The sequence below is a fragment of the Equus przewalskii genome, chromosome 1 (assembly GCF_037783145.1).
Source record: "Equus przewalskii isolate Varuska chromosome 1, EquPr2, whole genome shotgun sequence".
Taxonomy (NCBI): Eukaryota; Metazoa; Chordata; class Mammalia; order Perissodactyla; family Equidae; genus Equus; species Equus przewalskii.
The window spans coordinates 135456219-135473714 of NC_091831.1; the positions used below are offsets into that span (position 1 = coordinate 135456219).

At 39.8% G+C, this 17496-nt stretch overlaps 1 protein-coding gene across 1 annotated transcript in view; it reads left to right on the forward strand.

Moving 5' to 3' along the window:
• The first annotated feature begins 8454 nt into the window (after positions 1-8454).
• Positions 8455-17496, forward strand: part of NEDD4 (NEDD4 E3 ubiquitin protein ligase) — a 145920-nt gene continuing 136878 nt past the window's right edge. Inside the window, exon 1 of the mRNA XM_070579508.1 lies at positions 8455-8698. Within this exon, the coding sequence (XP_070435609.1) occupies positions 8615-8698 (84 nt within the window). The 5' untranslated portion in view covers positions 8455-8614. The remainder of the gene's footprint in view (positions 8699-17496) is intronic.

Genomic DNA, 17496 nt, shown 5'->3' on the forward strand with positions numbered 1-17496 from the left:
GCAGGGATGGCGGGAAGCCACAGACAGCCTGGAGCCCACACTGAGGAGTCAGATAAGCTGGTGGGGAACCTGGGGGAAGCACGTTTCCATAAGCGAGCTTGAGCCAGTGTGATGATCTCAAGCCAGCCAGGAGGGCACAGGTGAGGAGGATTCTGAGAGAACGAGGAGGAAATGGAGACGGAACGAACTCCTAGGCGGGTACACTGAGGATCCGGCTTCTTAGCGTAGCTGAACGTGACAATCAGTTCAATAGGGCTGTACCACTGATGTGAAGACGGGACTCGTACTTTTGGCCTGATCTTTCACATTCTGGAAAGTGTGGACTGCAAGCCACTGAATGCTCCAAAGATGTAATTGTTATTACTTGGCCGGTCTCAAAATATTCATTTCCACTAACCAGCACATTAATTATGAGCTAGGTGTATCACTCAGACTGGAAAATAAAACTAGTTGATAATACCTAGGGTAGGGCGTAGGATTGCTAGATTTAGGAAAAAAATATATATATATGCACACACATTATATATACACAGTTAAAATTTACATTTCAGATAAGCAATGAATGTACCATACTTGGGAATACTTACACTAAAAAAAATTTGTTGCTGTTTATCTGAAATGCAAATTTAACTGTCCTGTGTTTTTATCCGGCAACCCTAACCTAGGGAGGTTTGAAGCACAAATTGTCTATCTTAGAGGAGAATTGGCATCGGCCCGCATGGAACAAGTAGTGTGGTGCACTGAGACGCCCACTGAGAAACGAGGATTGCCACGGCGCCAATCACTCTACTGACAGAATGCTGCGACCTTAGGACATGGGAATTTTGAATTCAGTAAAGCTAATTAAAAATTTAGCATTATTATTCAGACCGTTTTAATGTTTTAAAACTTTCCATCAGTATGATATTCTGATTTTTTCTGTAGTTTATTATCAAACTTCTTTTTGAACAATCCAGTATATATTAGCCACGTTAAGGTGCTAAGGCATTTATAAAACAAACCTAACGATGTCTCAATTAGATCTAATAAAACAGCATGGATCTAATAAAAAAGGTGGATTTGAATAGAAGACGCAATGTGTTACATCCTGTGTTAAAAATAATTTGTAGTGAGGAACACAATATCCTTCCAAATTTAGTCATAGATTTAATGCAGTACAATTTAAATTTTGTTGGAAACCTCTAAAGAAAATAGCAAACATTTATAGAAAAATAAATAGTAAGAATTCCAGAAACTATTTTCAGTGGAAAAGCAGTAGCCTTTTAAAATATAAAACAATTATACATTTAAAAAAATTATAAGCAGAAATAGAGGCTAGTGATAGAGATAACGTGAAAATAGAAGCAAACATTTCAAAGTTTTAAATGGGTGGCTGGATTTGACTTTCTTTCTTCCTTTCTTTCTTCTTTATATTCCCATCCCCATTTCACCCTCCCTCCCCCACCAAAAGGAAAGAAATCCTTGGTGAGACTTTGCACCAAAGATTGGCTGCGAGAAGTGGTCACCATCTGCAAAGGGAATCTTCGTCTTATAGAAGCTTCAGTCCTTTCCAAGGACCTGAAAGGCTGAAACCTCCGCCTGAGATACTAAAGCCCTACAGCGGCCACTGCTGCTCCAGGGGACATGCAGGACTTTAGGGGTCTGACTCCAGCCCCCCGCCCACCCTCTCACCCACCCAGGACAGAGCCTGGATCTGAGAAGCATGACGGAAGAAAAGATCAGGGACCCTGGCTGGAGGAGGAGGCCAGAGCGGGAAGAAGGAAAGTCCTAGATGTCCATCAGAGATAGACTCTGGACTAAAAGGTGACTCAGTATGAAAAGCAAAGAAATGTTTTGCACGATCCTTTGCACCACCGACTTGTGCCTCACACACAAGGTAGCATATTAACACACACTGTTAACACAATAAAAGCAAATCACAGAAGTGTGTATGAGGTGTGCGACCTGTGTGTAAAAAAGGAAGGTAGAGAATATCCATCCATTTTTACTTGTCTCTGCATTGAAAGGACACACAAGAAACTAATAATGTGATGACCTGCAGAGGAAGGCAAAATGGGGTGGATGGGGCAAGGGCGCGAGAAAGACTTCAGTGCACACTTCTTCTTGAGCATTTTGTTAAGGAAAAATTTCAAATACATATAAAAATAAAAAGAATAGTATAATCAACCTGTAGGGACTCATGCTGCAGCTTCAGCAATTATCAATATTTTGTCAATCTTATTTCACTATTTCTCTACATAATTGGAAACTTTTATTAAATCTTATTATTTTAATTTTCGTTCCATAGTATCCATAGCAGTTGGAATAAATTTGCAACTTTAAAAAGGAGATTTGGAAAAAAGAAGGTGAGAGGAGACAAGTTTAGATAACTTTTTTTTTTAGTTTTCTGTAAAGGGAAAGTGTGAATTCAGGAGACTGAAGTGTAATCAGACCATTTTCTCATGTTTTTTTAAAGATAGGAGATATCAGTGGCATTTCGTATGCTGATGGGGAAAACTCCAGTAGAGAGGGAATCTAATAATGTAGGAGAGAGAGGTGAGATTTGCTGAAGCAATGTTTTGGAGAAGGCGAGGGGGGATAGGATCTGAAACATTGAGGGAGGGGTTGCCCTTAGCTAAGAAAATATTTACAAAAGACACATCTGATAAAGGACTGTTATCCAAAATATACAAAGAACTATTAAAATTCAACAATAAAAAACCAAATAGCCTAACTAAAAAAATGGGCCAAAGACCTTAACCAACACCTCACCAAAGAAGATATACAGATGGCGAACAAGCTTATGAAAAGATACTCCACATTATACGCCACCAGGGAAATGCAAATTAAAACAACAATGAGATGCTACTACACACCAGAATGGCCCAAATCCAGAACACTGACAACAGCTAATGCTGAGGAGGATGTGGAGCAACAGGAATTCTCATTCATCGCTGGTGGGAATGCAAAATGGTACAGCCACTTTGTAAGACAGTTTGGCGGTTTCTTATAAACTTACTCGTACCATTGGGTCCAGCAATGGTGCTCCTTGATATCTACCAGAAGGAGCCAAAAATTTATGTCCACACAAAAACCTGTACACTGATGTTTATAGCAGCCTTATTCACAATGGCCAAAACTTAGAAGCAACCAAGATGTACTTCAGTAGGTGGATGGATAAATAAACTATGGTACATCCACACAATGGAAGATTACTCAGTGCCAAGAAGAAATGAGCTACCAAGCCACGAAAAGACATGGAGGAAACTTAAACGCATATTACAAAATGAAAGAAGCCAAACTGAAAAGGCTACATACTGCATGACTCCAGCTATATGACATTCTGGAAAAGGCAAAACTACAGAGACAGTAAAAAGATCAGTGGTTGCCACGGGTTAGGGAGGAGAAAAGGATGAATAGGCAGAGTGCAGAGGAGTTTTAGGGCAATAAAGCTACCTTGTATCCTACCATAATGATGGATATATGTCACTGTCCGCTTGTCCACACTCACTGAATGTACAACACCAAAACTGAACCCTAATGTAAACTAGGGACTGTGGTTGATAATGATGCATCAATGTAGGCTCATCAATTGTAACAAATGTACCACCTTGGTGGGGAATGTTGATAATGGGGGAGGCCGTGCATGTGTGGCGGCAGGGAGTATGTGGGAAATCTCTGTACCTTCTGCTCAATTTTGCTGTGAACCCACAACTGCTCTAAAATATAAAGTCTACTAAAGATAAATAGAGAAAGAAGAAATTTGGTGTAAATCCATGGGCTAAATCCAGCCTCTTTAGGTCAAAAATGGTCATGGTAACCACAAAAAGAATAAAATATTTTAACAATAATAATAAGGAGAACAAGTAACATTTATTCAGAACTTATTATATGCCAGTTTCTAGTCAAAGCATTCCTAATATATAACTCTGTTTTTTTTTTTTTTTTTTAAGGATTGGCACCTATGTTGACATCTGTTGCCAATCTTTTTGTTTCTTCTTCTCCTTCTCCCCAAAGCCCCCCAGTACATAGTTGTATGTCCTAGTTGTGAGTGCCTCTGGTTGTGCTATGTAGGACGCTGCCTCAACATGACCTGATGAGTGGCTCCATGTCCGCGCCCGGGATTCAAACTGGCGAAACCCCGGGCCACCAAAGTGGAGGGCGCGAACTTACCCACTTGGCCATGGGGCCGGCCCCTAGTAACTCATTTTTAAGGATGTTAACTATGAGCTCATTACAAAGCAAAACACAGAGAATAAACCAAGAAAATGTTCACATTTTTAGTAAGTAAAGAATTCAAATTAAAACAACATTGTATTTCTTTACACTTAATAATTTAGCAAAAGTAAATAAAATACTAAAAGTCTATTAGACTTGAGAACAGTAAATGGTGCAGCCTTCCTGGCACTACATAGAAGAGCAAGGTAGCCATATTGCAGGACCCCAGGGAGCACCATCCGTCTTACATCCTTTGGGAATAGTGGCTCCTGGAATTGGGCATCAAAGTGGTCCCCAGAAAACTCATACAACCATTCAGACCTGTTTTATTCTGGCGATCTTCCTTTCAGGAATATGTTCAAGAGAAATAATTCAATAGAGGACAAGTAGTTAACTGTGCAAAGAAATTTATTCATAATGGATAAAATACAGAAAAACACAAGGATAAAAAAATCCGAGAAAAACCTAATGAAATGTTCTAAATTAATATTAAGATGATCAGTAGATGAATTATGTTACGAAGCGAAAAATTATACGTGAATTAACACTAAATTTTCATCGTTAATTTAGGTAGTTGGTTTTAGACATTTTGTCATTTTTCTCTAAAATTTTTAAAATAAGTAATGTTTTAGAAAATCACAACATCAGATATTTAAATGTATCCCACAAAAATCAAGCATCTGACTCTGCTAAGCTGTTTAGAATTTTTAAAAATATTTCCATGCTGAATACAATTTATATCAACATTGATTAAGAAAACAAGGTATATTGGTTTCATGTTTTATTACAAATGCAGACATAATAAAGAATATTTTGAATGCTGGCAAAGGTCAGAGATAATATTACTGATCAAGGCAGTGAGGAGTAAGAAGTAGGGAAGAAGGAAAAATGATTTGAGAAGATCAAATCAGCTTTTGAAATCCTTACGGAACAAAAGCAATGAGTAAAAGAAGTTAGCAACACATATTACATATTTTTAGAGGTGACAAGGGAGCCCCTTGACCAGGTAAATAACTATTCTATTTAAATTTCCCCGTTTGTGATATATTGATATCTTAATTTCTTTTATGTTGAAATGTAATTACTTCCAGGTTGCATAACACTCAAAATCTTATTGGTTATTGTGAGTAAGTCAGTAAGATATTTTCATGGCAGTAAGTGTTGAGAGATAGTAGATATTAACAGTAAAGAGTATAAAGCCATTAAATTCAGAATGTACAGTTTCAGATAAACTCTGCCCACATGAAGAAATTATGCAAGAAGGCAGGAAGGAGAGGAGAAGGCAAGGACTGTGTCCACTTTGTCATTTTTCTAGGACATACCATGGGTCTGCTAATGGATTTAGATGGATTGGATGCAGGCTATGAAAGATAGAGTGGTTAAGGATGACTACAAGTTATACTAGACCAAATAGAATTTGTCCTAGAAATGCAAGGAAAATGTATTAATGTTATTCACCAAATTAGTAGACTAAAGGAGAAAAACAATATGATCCTCTTATAGATGCAGAAAAAAAGAGTTTTTCTACAAATTGATTCCAAGTGAGACGTGATGTAATACTGTGGTCATCAGCCACCTGAACAGTCTGTGACTTGGTTGGGGGTGTAGGGGAGGAAGAATATTCCTCTACCCTCTAAGTTCTTCTGGCTGATCTGAGAATTAAATCCACACAAGACAGAACAACAGAAGAAAATCAAATGAAGTTTAACAACATGTAAACATGGGAGAAACCCAGGAAAACTGAGTAACTTGCCAAAATGGTTGAGCCACCACCTTAAATACCATTTTCAGCTAAAGACAAGGGAGTAGGTTGGGGTAGTGGTTTGGGACTTCAAAGAGGAGGAAGGCAATTCACATGGAGATGGAAAAGCAAATGTTCAGTAAACAAATATTTGATGGGCTTTGCTAGATGCCTCCCTGTCTACCATACTTAGAGTTATCTATGGTGACAGCTCCTTCATGGAACAGGCCTTCTATCTTAAATTCTTTTAGGCAGTTAGGTGGAAGGTCAAAGTTTCTTCCTGAGTCTTCTGTTCTTAAAAATAATCAAACCAAAGAGACACATTTTGGGGTGGCAAATTCTGATCCCCCACAGTAGGAAATAAGAAAATGGTGAGGAAAAAATCTCAAGGGTATTTTAAAAATATTTTTTTAAATCCAATTATTACATTTAAAAATGGTAAGTTAGGTAAGTAAAAAAAAAACCCTCATTAGGCAAACTCAGAATAGGAAACTTGCTTACCTTTATAAAACATAGCTATAAAAAATGTACAGTATAAACACTATATTTCATAGTAAAATATTTGAGATAATATTTTCAAAGTTAATGAAAAGACTGATGCCCACCATTGCTGCTTCTATTCGAAATTATCTTGACAGACCCAGCCAATGTAGTAAGAAGACAAGAAAAAACAGATGTTAGGATTGGAAGGAAAGAGCAAAAGGTAATTATTCGCAGATCATGTGATTATGTACACAGAAAATCCAAGACACATATACACAATTAAAACTAATGACAGAGTCCAGCAAGGTTGATTTAGACTCAATATTCAAAATCCATTGCATTCCCACATGGCAGCAACAAACAGTCTGAAAAATGTTATCAAAGAGAAGTGATGCCATTCACCAAAGAAGCCAAATTGGTTAGATATCTATAAATATATCCAACAGAAATGTTCGAGACCTTTATTGATACAATTTAAAAACTTAATTGATGTTTCAAGAAGTCCTAAGTGAATGCAAAGGTTTGCCATGTTCCTAAGTGGGAATACCTAACCCTGTCAAGAAGTCAATTCGTCACAGATTAACCTATACATTCAATATAATTCCAATCAAAATCAGACTCCTGGCCGGGTTTGTGATGTAATCTGAGAAGGCAATCCTGAGATTCAGATGGAAGAGAAAAGCCTAAGAACAGTAGAGAGATTTTGAGGGGGACCTGCACTACATCCAGAAGTCAAGATGCACTATAAAATTATAGTAATTGAAAGAAGAGATTAATAAAAACTGGCAGAATCATTCTAACCCTCCCTTGGAAGGGGAATGGATAAACTCTCATTTATTCATACAATAGAATAACAAACTACAGATAAAATGAATAAACCTGATTTACCTGTATCAACCTGTATCAACTTGTATTACCTTGTATTACCTTGTATATTGTATCACTCGTATACTTGTAAACCTATATCCACTTGTATTACCTTGTATACTCTATCACTCGTATACTTGTAAACCTGTATCAACTTGTATACTTTTTTAAAAAAGCATAATGCTGAGTTGAAAAGCTGTAAAAGAATTTGTAAACTATGATACTATTACGAATATGACGTGTATATTATATATACATATATATGTACATTATGTATTATGTGTATGTATATATGTATGTGATACTATTTATGTATAACTTAGAAGTACACAGAATAATTGATATCTTTTTTATGGATACATGCATATGTAGTAAAAGTAAAAAACATCCATGTGTACTGGTTGCCTCTAGAAGGGGAGAAGGGAAAGAAATGGGGCCAGGACAGAGAAAGGTGCTTTGGCTGTATTTATAATATTTTTAAGAGAGTGCTCTCAAGCAAAAGTGGCAAAATATCAAGAAATGCTTGATCTGGATGCATGACTGTCTGTATTATTTTCTGACTTTTATAAGAGATGGCATAGCATAGTGGATGAAAGACTGCCTAGGTCTGAATCTTGGTTTCACCACTTACAAGTCACATAGCCCACCTCGCCTTTCTGTGCCTCAGTTTCCTCTTATATAAATGGAATGATAACAAGACCTACCTCATGGGTTAATAATACGAGTGTTTAGAACAGTACCTGCCTCATGTGAAACATATGCACACGGGTCAAGTGGTGTGCCAAGTGAATATATCTACTAATATTATTTGTTAATTATACCTTTTTTTTTTTTTTTTGAGGAAGATTAGCCCTGAGCTAACTGCTGCCAATCCTCCTCTTTTGGCTGAGGAAGACTGGCCCTGAGCTAACATCCGTGCCCATCTTCCTCTACTTTATATGTGGGATGCCTGCCACAGCATGGCTTGCTGAGCGGTGCCATGTCAGCACCCAGGATCTGAACCAGTGAAACCTGGGCCACTGAAGCAGAACGGGCACACTTCACCGATGCACCACCAGGCGGCCCCTAATTATGCTTTTTAAGTCTTGCCCACGTGGGTAAGGTGGGACTGACACACTCCCTCCCACCAGAGAGGGGAGGAACAGGGTGCAAGAAGGACCAGAGTCTTCCCTTAGATTAAACACACAGAGCTTGGGAGATAAAGGGTTTCTTTTCCTGTTGGGTTTGTGGGTAAACCAAGAATACATAGACTTGGGACTATTAGCAGCTGTTGTGCCGACGGGTGGAGAGAGCCTTTTCAAGGATGAAGCCAAGAAAAGGCAGGAGATGGTTGGAGAAAGAGAGACAGAGACCTGTGACTCTCAGATCCAGCCGTGCCTCGCATCAGATTCACCTTGTTGGACTTTCCAGGTATGTGAAGCAATATGCAGCTGATGCTCATTATTCATGGATTCTGTATTTTCCAACTTGCCTATTGGCTAAAATTTATTTGTAACCCAAAATCAATACTGTGGTACTTTTGCAGTCAGTTGGTCATTCGTGGACACATCCGTGTGCAGAAGGGTAAAAATTTTGAGTTCCCTGTTGTGTGTGTTGCCAGCTGAGGTCGTACAAGGCCACACTTGCCTTCTCGTTTCAGCTCTCAGACTGTAAACAAGTATCTTTTTCACAGTCTAGTGCCACATTTTTCTAATTTTTGTGCCTTTTTTGGGTGATCTCGCTGTTTTAAATGGCTCACAAGGGGAGTGCTTAAGTGCTGGCTAGTGCCCCTAAGAGCAAGAAGGTGCCTTGTGCCTTACAGAGAAAATACGTGTAAGCTTAGTTCAGGATGAGTTAGAGTGCTATTGGCTGTGAGTTCTGTGTTAACGAATCAACAATATATACTAAATAAGCTGTCTTTACACAGAAATACACATAAAACAAGTTTATGTATTGGTTGGTTAACAAAAATCTTGTGACCAGAGACCCCCTGGAAGCTAAGCCTCTATATGCCCTAGGAGCACTGGTTCAGTACTTACTAATTCAGCGTCGGTGCAACTTTATAGAATATAACTACCACGAATAATGAGAACCGACTGCATTCTCTTTTTGCTTAAGTTAGTTTGAGTTGGAAGAAGCACGTGAGCTAGTATGGCACTGAGGGAAGGCTTTATCAAAGGAGTCACTTTTAAGTGGAATGCAGATAGCTGAGTAGTATTTAGCCAGGAAAGGGGGCGGGAGAAGAGAATTCCAGGCTACGGGAATAGCCTGAGCAAAGACCTCAGAGTGAGGGAGAGCAAAGCATGTTGAAGATGTGAAAGAAGGCCAATGAGGCTGGATTACAGACATCAAGGGGAAGAATAGTGCAAGAATTTGAGGAAGGTAGAAATGTATATAGTAGATGTTCTTAGTGCCTACCCGCGATCCAGCTGCCAAACCTGCTTTCTCACTGATCTCCAGTTTTGTTTGGGTACCAGTCCTTATCCTACACAACCTTTGTGACTCAGGGAAAGCCGACTGCATCCTTGGCTCACAAAGTGAGGACTGGTTAAGGTAAGCTAATCATGGGCATCCTGCCCCGGGCCAGCAAACGGCTTAGGAATGAGAATGTGCCCCAATATTGGCAAATGAAGTTTGAGTTATTGAAAGCTTTTAGGAAAGTTCTTCCTTTTGTTAGAATGATAGCGATGGAAAGTCAATCTCACTTATCCATATTGAATATAGGTAAAGAAACCTGTTGTGTCATTTGGTGCTGGCAGCCATTTTGTGATCTTGAGGGAAGTCAGCCTGCATTTCCTCTGGAAATTTTAGAGGAGTATCTGATCCTTGCCTCTTCCAGCTTCTGGCAGCTGCTGGCATTCCTTGGCTTGTGCCCACATCTCTCTCTGCTCCATCTCCATATTGTCTTCTCCTCTCTGGATCTGTCTTAGCTCCCTCTGCCTCTCTCAGGCTCATTGAATAATTAGATATCTTCCTCTGTGAAGTGCCTGTTTAAGTCTTTTAAATACATACTTTGTGAGGTATTTTATTGGGTTGTCTGTCTTTTTCATATTGATACTTTGTTGGATTCCACACCTAAAACTTAAATTCCCAAGAGACGGTTTGATTGGCCTAGCTTGGACCACATTCTCATCCCTGTGGTCAGGGCTATAGGAGCTTGTGCTTGGCATTCTTTCAGAAGCCTATGAAGTGGAAGCAATGGGAGTTCTCCAAAGGAAGATCCATTGGGCAGTCAGAAGCAAATGATATATATTTTACAATAGTTTCATTTAAATACTCATCTCTTGCTTCCTTCTTTTTAAGTGACAGTGTCCTGGAACCATCATGAACCAGCATTTGGTTCCTCACTTGGATAGAGATTTTAAGCTATGCTAAATAGTCCTCTGGTTCTTAGTAATTCTAAAATTATTTCCTAGCAATATTATCATCAAATAAGAATCAGCAGTAATTTTGGTTAAATGCTTTACCTTTTTCTCCTTAAACCAAATCTTACCTAATATTTTTCTATTTCTTATTAAAATCTTATATTAGAGGCAGCCCTGATGGCCCACTGGTTAAAGTTCTTTGTGCTCCACCTCAGCTGCCTGGGTTTGGTTTCTGGGTGCAGAACCACACCACTCGTCTGTCAGTAGCCATGCTGTGGTGGTGGCTCACATAGAAGAACTAGAAGGACCTACAACTAGAATATACAACTATGTACTGGGGCTTTGGGGTGGGGGGGACAAAAAGAGAGGAAGATCAGCAACAGATGTTAGCTCAGGGCAAATCTTTCCCAGCAAAAAAAAACTCCACAAAAACATGCTAATGCTAAAAAATGCTAATATTAATGTAGCACTGTGTAGTTAACAGTATTTTTCATTTATTGTCTCATTTAATCATGTTTTAACTAATTCTTTATAATATAAAAAGCAGATTAAAAATTATTTTTCAAAAAAATTAATACATTATAGATAAGGCTAAAGTTCCCCTTTTGACTATAAATCCCCAAATCCCAATACCCTCCTCTTGTGCACAGTTCCACTTTGGTAGCAAACAGCACACACTGTTCTGCAACTTGTTTTTATTCCTTTGACACTCTGTCTTGTAATCTAAAGTGCTGCCTACTCCTTTAATTTATACATTTATATTTATGGAAATACAGAGTATCGATATACCACGATTTATTTAAGGTAGTCCTTTATTAATATTAATTTGGCTGTTTAGATTTCACAATGTTTCCTATGAATTTTTCACATAATAGAGAAAATACTTTTATACATAAGACTGATCCAAAAAGTTCAATGTGGGACACAGAGGAAAAAAAAAGAACATGACTTTGCAACCAGTATTTTTGTATTTATTCTGCAATAAGCACATTTTTGGCCTCAGCATCAGCTGGCACACACAGTGAGGGCCATGCCCTGCTGTTCTGAAGTTCTGCAATTCTCTAAGAATTCCTAGTTAGACATGCCAAGTTGTTTTTTGTACTTTCACTGCACACTAGACAGGTATAATGTTTTAACCTCAAAAGATGTCTCCTTAGAAGGAGTGACTTTATTCTTGGCTCAAAAATGAGTCAAGAAGGAGGAAGAATTCACACGCAACAAATTTATCTAACAAGTTGCCCGCATTTTATTTATCTTCGCTTGAGTCTTCAGCCGAAAGCTAAACAAGTTTGCGCGTGCAGATAAGACCTTTAGCTTAATTTACAAGTAGTTTCCTACAAAACCCTCGAGCCATCTATCACTCATCATCTCTTAATAACAAAACTGGAAGGTTCATCTATACTTGGAGAGAAAACTTGAAGACAGTTTTCTCAATGGTTTAGACTTTTGAGGCCATGTGTAACTTAGAAATGACTGCTTTACATAAGAAATCTGGCATACAAAGAAAAAAGACAAAATTGCACACACACATGCACACACACACAAACACACATACCACATTACCTATAGGATAATTTTTGCTTTTTAAGCAAAGCATTGAGCTTCTAATTGCTAGTCAACTTGTCTTCTTGGTCTTATATGGACGATGTTATTTTTATTCACATATTTGGGTCATTTCAAATAATAGAATAGAAATTCCCATTTATTATACTTTTACTCTACATATTACAATAAAACAGAAGCAATTTCTTAAATGTGTAATTCAAAATCACTTTTATGAATAGACTTTCTAATTCAGACTTCAGAATAGTTAGGGAAGGGGCCGGCCCTGTGGCTAAGTGGTTAAGTTCGCGTGCTTTGCTTTGGCAGCCCGGGTTTTCACCGGTTCGGATCCTGGGCACAGACCTAGCACCACTCATCAGGTCACGCTGAGGTGGCATCCCACATGCCACAACTAGGACCCACAACTAAAAATATACAACTATGTACCAGGGGGCTTTGGGGAGAAAAAGGAAAAATAAAATCTTAAAAAAAAAAAAAAAGAATAGTTAGGGTAAAAGAACCACAAACACAATGTCTTTATTCTCCCAGGGAACAATATAAAACGTGTTGCAATTCAAACTGTTACCTAGCTTTTTAATAATTCAGGCAAATATCATTTAAAATCCTAAATGCTACTCATTTTAAGGAAAAGCTCAACAAGTCATTACAGAAAGACCATACTTTTGTAGTAATAATTGATATTTTTTTAAACCCCCCTTTTCATTTTATCACTGAAAAAATGGTTAATAACTAAAATTGAATGTTCTTTGTCAGTTTACTTTATATTTGGGAGTGAAAACAAACAACAGCATTTGCTCAGAGCTTTTGAGCTACAGAGTATTGATGGCATAGATATGGCTTATCTACTGTAGAACTGCGTCACATGCAATAAGAAAAAAACATAAAATACAGAAACATAAAAACTTAATGAGGTACAAATATGAGTGTTACATATGCATTTCCCCCCACTGCTGAGAAATATCATCGTTTGTTCATGTAATACGTAAGTGTTGACTGGCTACTATGTGTCCAGTGGTAAGATAATACACACAATTCCCATATTCAAGGAACTCCCAGACTAATTCAGGGAGAACTATAAGACAATTTATAAGACAATGTGTTAGGTACTGTAAAAGAGGTATGAATAACTTTTTAAAAGAGTGAAAGTTGATTAAAGTTAAAAAAAAAAAAAGCTAAGACTAGAGAGCTGTGATTACACAGAAATCAGAGCAACTTAGTCTGCCTGGGGGAATGGTGAGAGCCTTTGGGGAGCAGATGACACCTGAGCTGGATCTTAAAAAGTGAGTAAGTGCCTTCCAGTCCAAGAAAGGGGAGGCAGAAGGGCAGCGGCGGCAGAAAGACAGCACGGGCAAACTGACAGAACAGTGAAAGTCAGAACTCTTCCAAGGCAGCATTTAAAGACATCTGTATCTCATGTGCTCTCAGGCAGGTTGTGACGAAAACAAGGTCCAAGATTTAGTGATAAGGGCAGCAAAGCTACACAGGAGACTGAATATGTGGGCTCAACAGGTTGGTCACACCAAAATCCAGGCTCCAATGGGGAAAATACTGGGCCCAATGCTGTAAACCACAGATGGAGACATTTAGTTGGAAGAGCTTGAGAATCTGGAAATCCCATTGCATTAAGTTGAATAATGGCCACCCAAATATATCAAGTCCTAATCCTTGGATCTTATAAATATTACTTTATTTGGAAAAAGGATCTTTGCAGATGTGATTAAGTTAAGGATCTTGAGATAAGGAGATTACTCTGGATTATCGAGGGCGGCCCTAAATGTCATCACAGGTGTTCTTACAAGAGAGAGGCAGAGGGAGCTAAGACAGATCCACAGAGGAGAAGACAACATGGAGGTGGAGCAGAGAGAGATGCGGGCACAAGCCAGGGAACGCCAGCAGCTGCCAGAAGATGGAAGAGGCAAGGATCAGATACTCCTCTAAAATTTCCAGAGGAAACGCAACCCCGCCAACACCTGGATTTTGGACTTCTGGCCTCCAGAACTGTGAGGGAATGATTTTCTGTTGCTTAAGCCACCCAGTTTGTGGTAATTTGTTATGGCGGCCCTAGGAAACTGATACACCCAGATTCCCCGGAACTCTCTGGACTGGCAGAAGCAGTGCCCTCGCCCTTGCTAGAGTGGAGCAACCTCCCTCACCTAGACACCCTGCCAAGATGTCACATGAGGCAGGTGCCTCTCAAGATCATGCTTGTCCTCTTCAAGATCCTCTCTCATCAATTCCTCAGATGCATAATGGATGCACATTTGGGTCAGGTCACAGCACAGCTTAAATAAGGAAATATAATCCCTGCTCTGGGAGGGAGTACTGTATACACCTCAGAACTACCATACCTGAAAGAAACCGAGAGAGCATAAGCAAGAGGAGATTTTGAAGCTGTTGACTATAAAGGGCAGATTACAAAGGCTGGACGAGGAGACTTTATTAACATAGAGCATTCTCCCCCAGCTCAGAGTTAAAAGTCCTGGCAAGGATACCTGGGTCCAGTCTTTATATGCTGCTGGGATTGTTCCTTGAGTTTCGGACATGACTGTGGCATACAGCAAAGGGTGTAGAGGAGCCCAAACAGCCTTGGTAGAATCACTGAGGTAAAAATCAGAAGGCTCAGTGAGGGAGGAATATTAGAACTGATTTATCATGTGGGGCCAGAGAACTCACCACCCAACTCTGTTCCCTAAGAGGACACAGAGGACACTTCACTAAGGCAATAAGGAATGCACTGGTGAGGGGACTACTGACAATTTTGAGTTCATTGGCTATCCTCTGTAGGGCAGGGTTGGCAACAGTAGATATTATCATGAAACTATCTTTATAAGGATAGGGTTCTGGGAGAGCAGAGGCCTGCAGACATGACTACAATGGGCGCTATGGTGACTGACATATGAGATTGTGTCTCTACTAGCTACACCCTCAGATCTCTGACCCAAAGGGTGGAAGTAGGCTAGACTTTTCTTACAATCATCTCAGTGACTCATTTGTGGAATCTGTGCTTCCCGCTCCCCCAGTTTAGGCTCTGCTGGATTAGAAGTCCTAGTTCCTGCGGTGGAACGGAGGGATGCTTCTTCTAGGAGACACAGTAAGGGTCCCACTATACCTGAAGCGATGACTATCACTTGGTCCTTTTGAGCTTCTCATGCTAGTGGACCTGTTGACAAACAAAGGAGTTACTGTACTGGCAGGGGGGGTAGACCGATGGACTCATTGTCATGAGGAACTAGTTTGGGGCTACAAAGGAAAGGCATTAAAGAGTATGTGTGGAACTGAGGAGATTCACTGGGGCATATCTTACTACTTGCATATCCAATGCTAACTGTAAATGGGCTACTACAGCAACCATGGCCCATAAGGTTAACACAAAGGATGGTTCATATGCCTTGAGGATAAAAATCTGAGTCATCACGCAACAACCCAGAATTGCTGAAGTGCTGGCCAAGGGTGTGGGGAATCTATACTGGGTGGTTTAGGAGAGAGATGAATATTAATTACTACCCTGAGGCCAGCTACTGCAGTGGGTGCTACAGCTAACCCTTGTATCAGATTCCTCTTGTACTCTGCCTCACATCCTCTCAACTAGCCTTTACTTCTGTCCTTACTGCAGCAACCAGGTATGTAATCAGATGTGTAATCAGAGATGTAATCAGACAGCAACTCACTTCAGTTGTGCAACATATCTCTCACTTTCTGTGCCTGGGCTTCACGGCCACTGCTGCCTGAGATGCCTGCAGGAACCTCCCAGCCATTCTACACGCAAGCCAATCTGGAGATGTGAGAGACTTAATACCCTAGGAGGCAACCCCTGTCCAAAGGGGAACAGAAACCAGCGGAGAAATACTCCTTTCTTGGGAGGATAATTCTGAGGCACATTCTGCATGGCTCTCCAGGGGTCCTTAGTGAGACTAAACCCCAAATCAACTCAACAATATTGATCAAGCTCAATAACTCGAAAACCACTGCATTGGTTTTACCCCCCTTCCTGTTTTACTTTTCTTGGGCCCTCACCCTGACTCACCTTCCCTAGGATCAGTAGTGTGCTGGTAAATGTTTAATAACTGGCTCTCTAGGAAAAAGAAAAATTACCCTGTTTTGTAGCATTTGCCAATGTCTGTGGTGTAAATACTCATCCTGTTAATTTTGAGCTATCAACATGACACCACCAAATCTGCAGGTGGATAGAGACGTGGGGGACAGTAGGAGCTGAGTCCAGGATACTACTGCTTGGGAGTGTGTCCCAAAATAAACTACCTGCATTCAAGCTTTCGTCTAAGAAGACACAAAAAGAAAGACAAAGGGTTATTCACCTGTCTGGGCCAATAACCAGAGAATGGTGCATGCACTGACATTAGCTAGAGATACCAATAAGATAAAAAAAAAAAATTACGAGGTTGGAGGGAGAAGAATTTCTATTGTATAACAAATTGGTGGTGGGAAAAGTGGTGGGAAAAGAATTTGAGGATACTCAGAAGTTTCTAGCCTTTGAGACTGGATGGACAGTAACGCCATCTCCGGAGACAGAGAATATAGGACAATGGTTAGTTCAGTTTTGGATCTACTAAGTTGAGGTTTCTTCTGGATATTCAGGCAGAGTTAGCTAGTGAGAAATACATGTGTGGAGCTTACGAGAGAGCTAAGGGTGTAGAAGCTGGGGCACAACGTTATTGTGAAATTTTATTGTGGGTAAGTACTCATTATGTCTGGAATATTCTGCCTCCCTTTCTCTCCTCCAACCCGGGCAGTACTGAGTGCTTTCTACATTTACAGCCCTCAGCGGAGGGCTGTTACTACAGAAATGAAAAGAGAAAGATGAGTCAATGCTCAGTTGATAAGTTTCAAAATAGAGCTTTGAATCTCCTAGCAGAGAAAGTAGGTTGAGAAAAAAAGCTTTTTCTGAGTTTCAAAAGCCTGGATTTTGAGCACGAAGAGCCAAAGCTGATGCTCTTAGCACTAGATTTAGGTAGAATGAATGATGATGAAAGAATCAGTTTTCCCACCGCAAAGAGAGCTGGGGGTGAAAAGAAGATATAGATGGGGGCTGGCCCTGTGGCCGAGTGGTTAACTTCGTGCGCTCCGCTGCAGGCAGCCCAGTGTTTCATTGGTTCGAATCTGGGCGCGGACATGGCACTGCTCATCAAACCACGCTGAGGCAGCGTCCCACATGCCACAACTGGAAGGACCCACAACAAAGAATATGCAACTATGTACCGGGGGGCTTTGGGGAGAAAAAGGAAAAAAATAAAAATAATAAAAATAATTAAAAAAAAGAAGATATAGATGAGCATTGCTGACAAT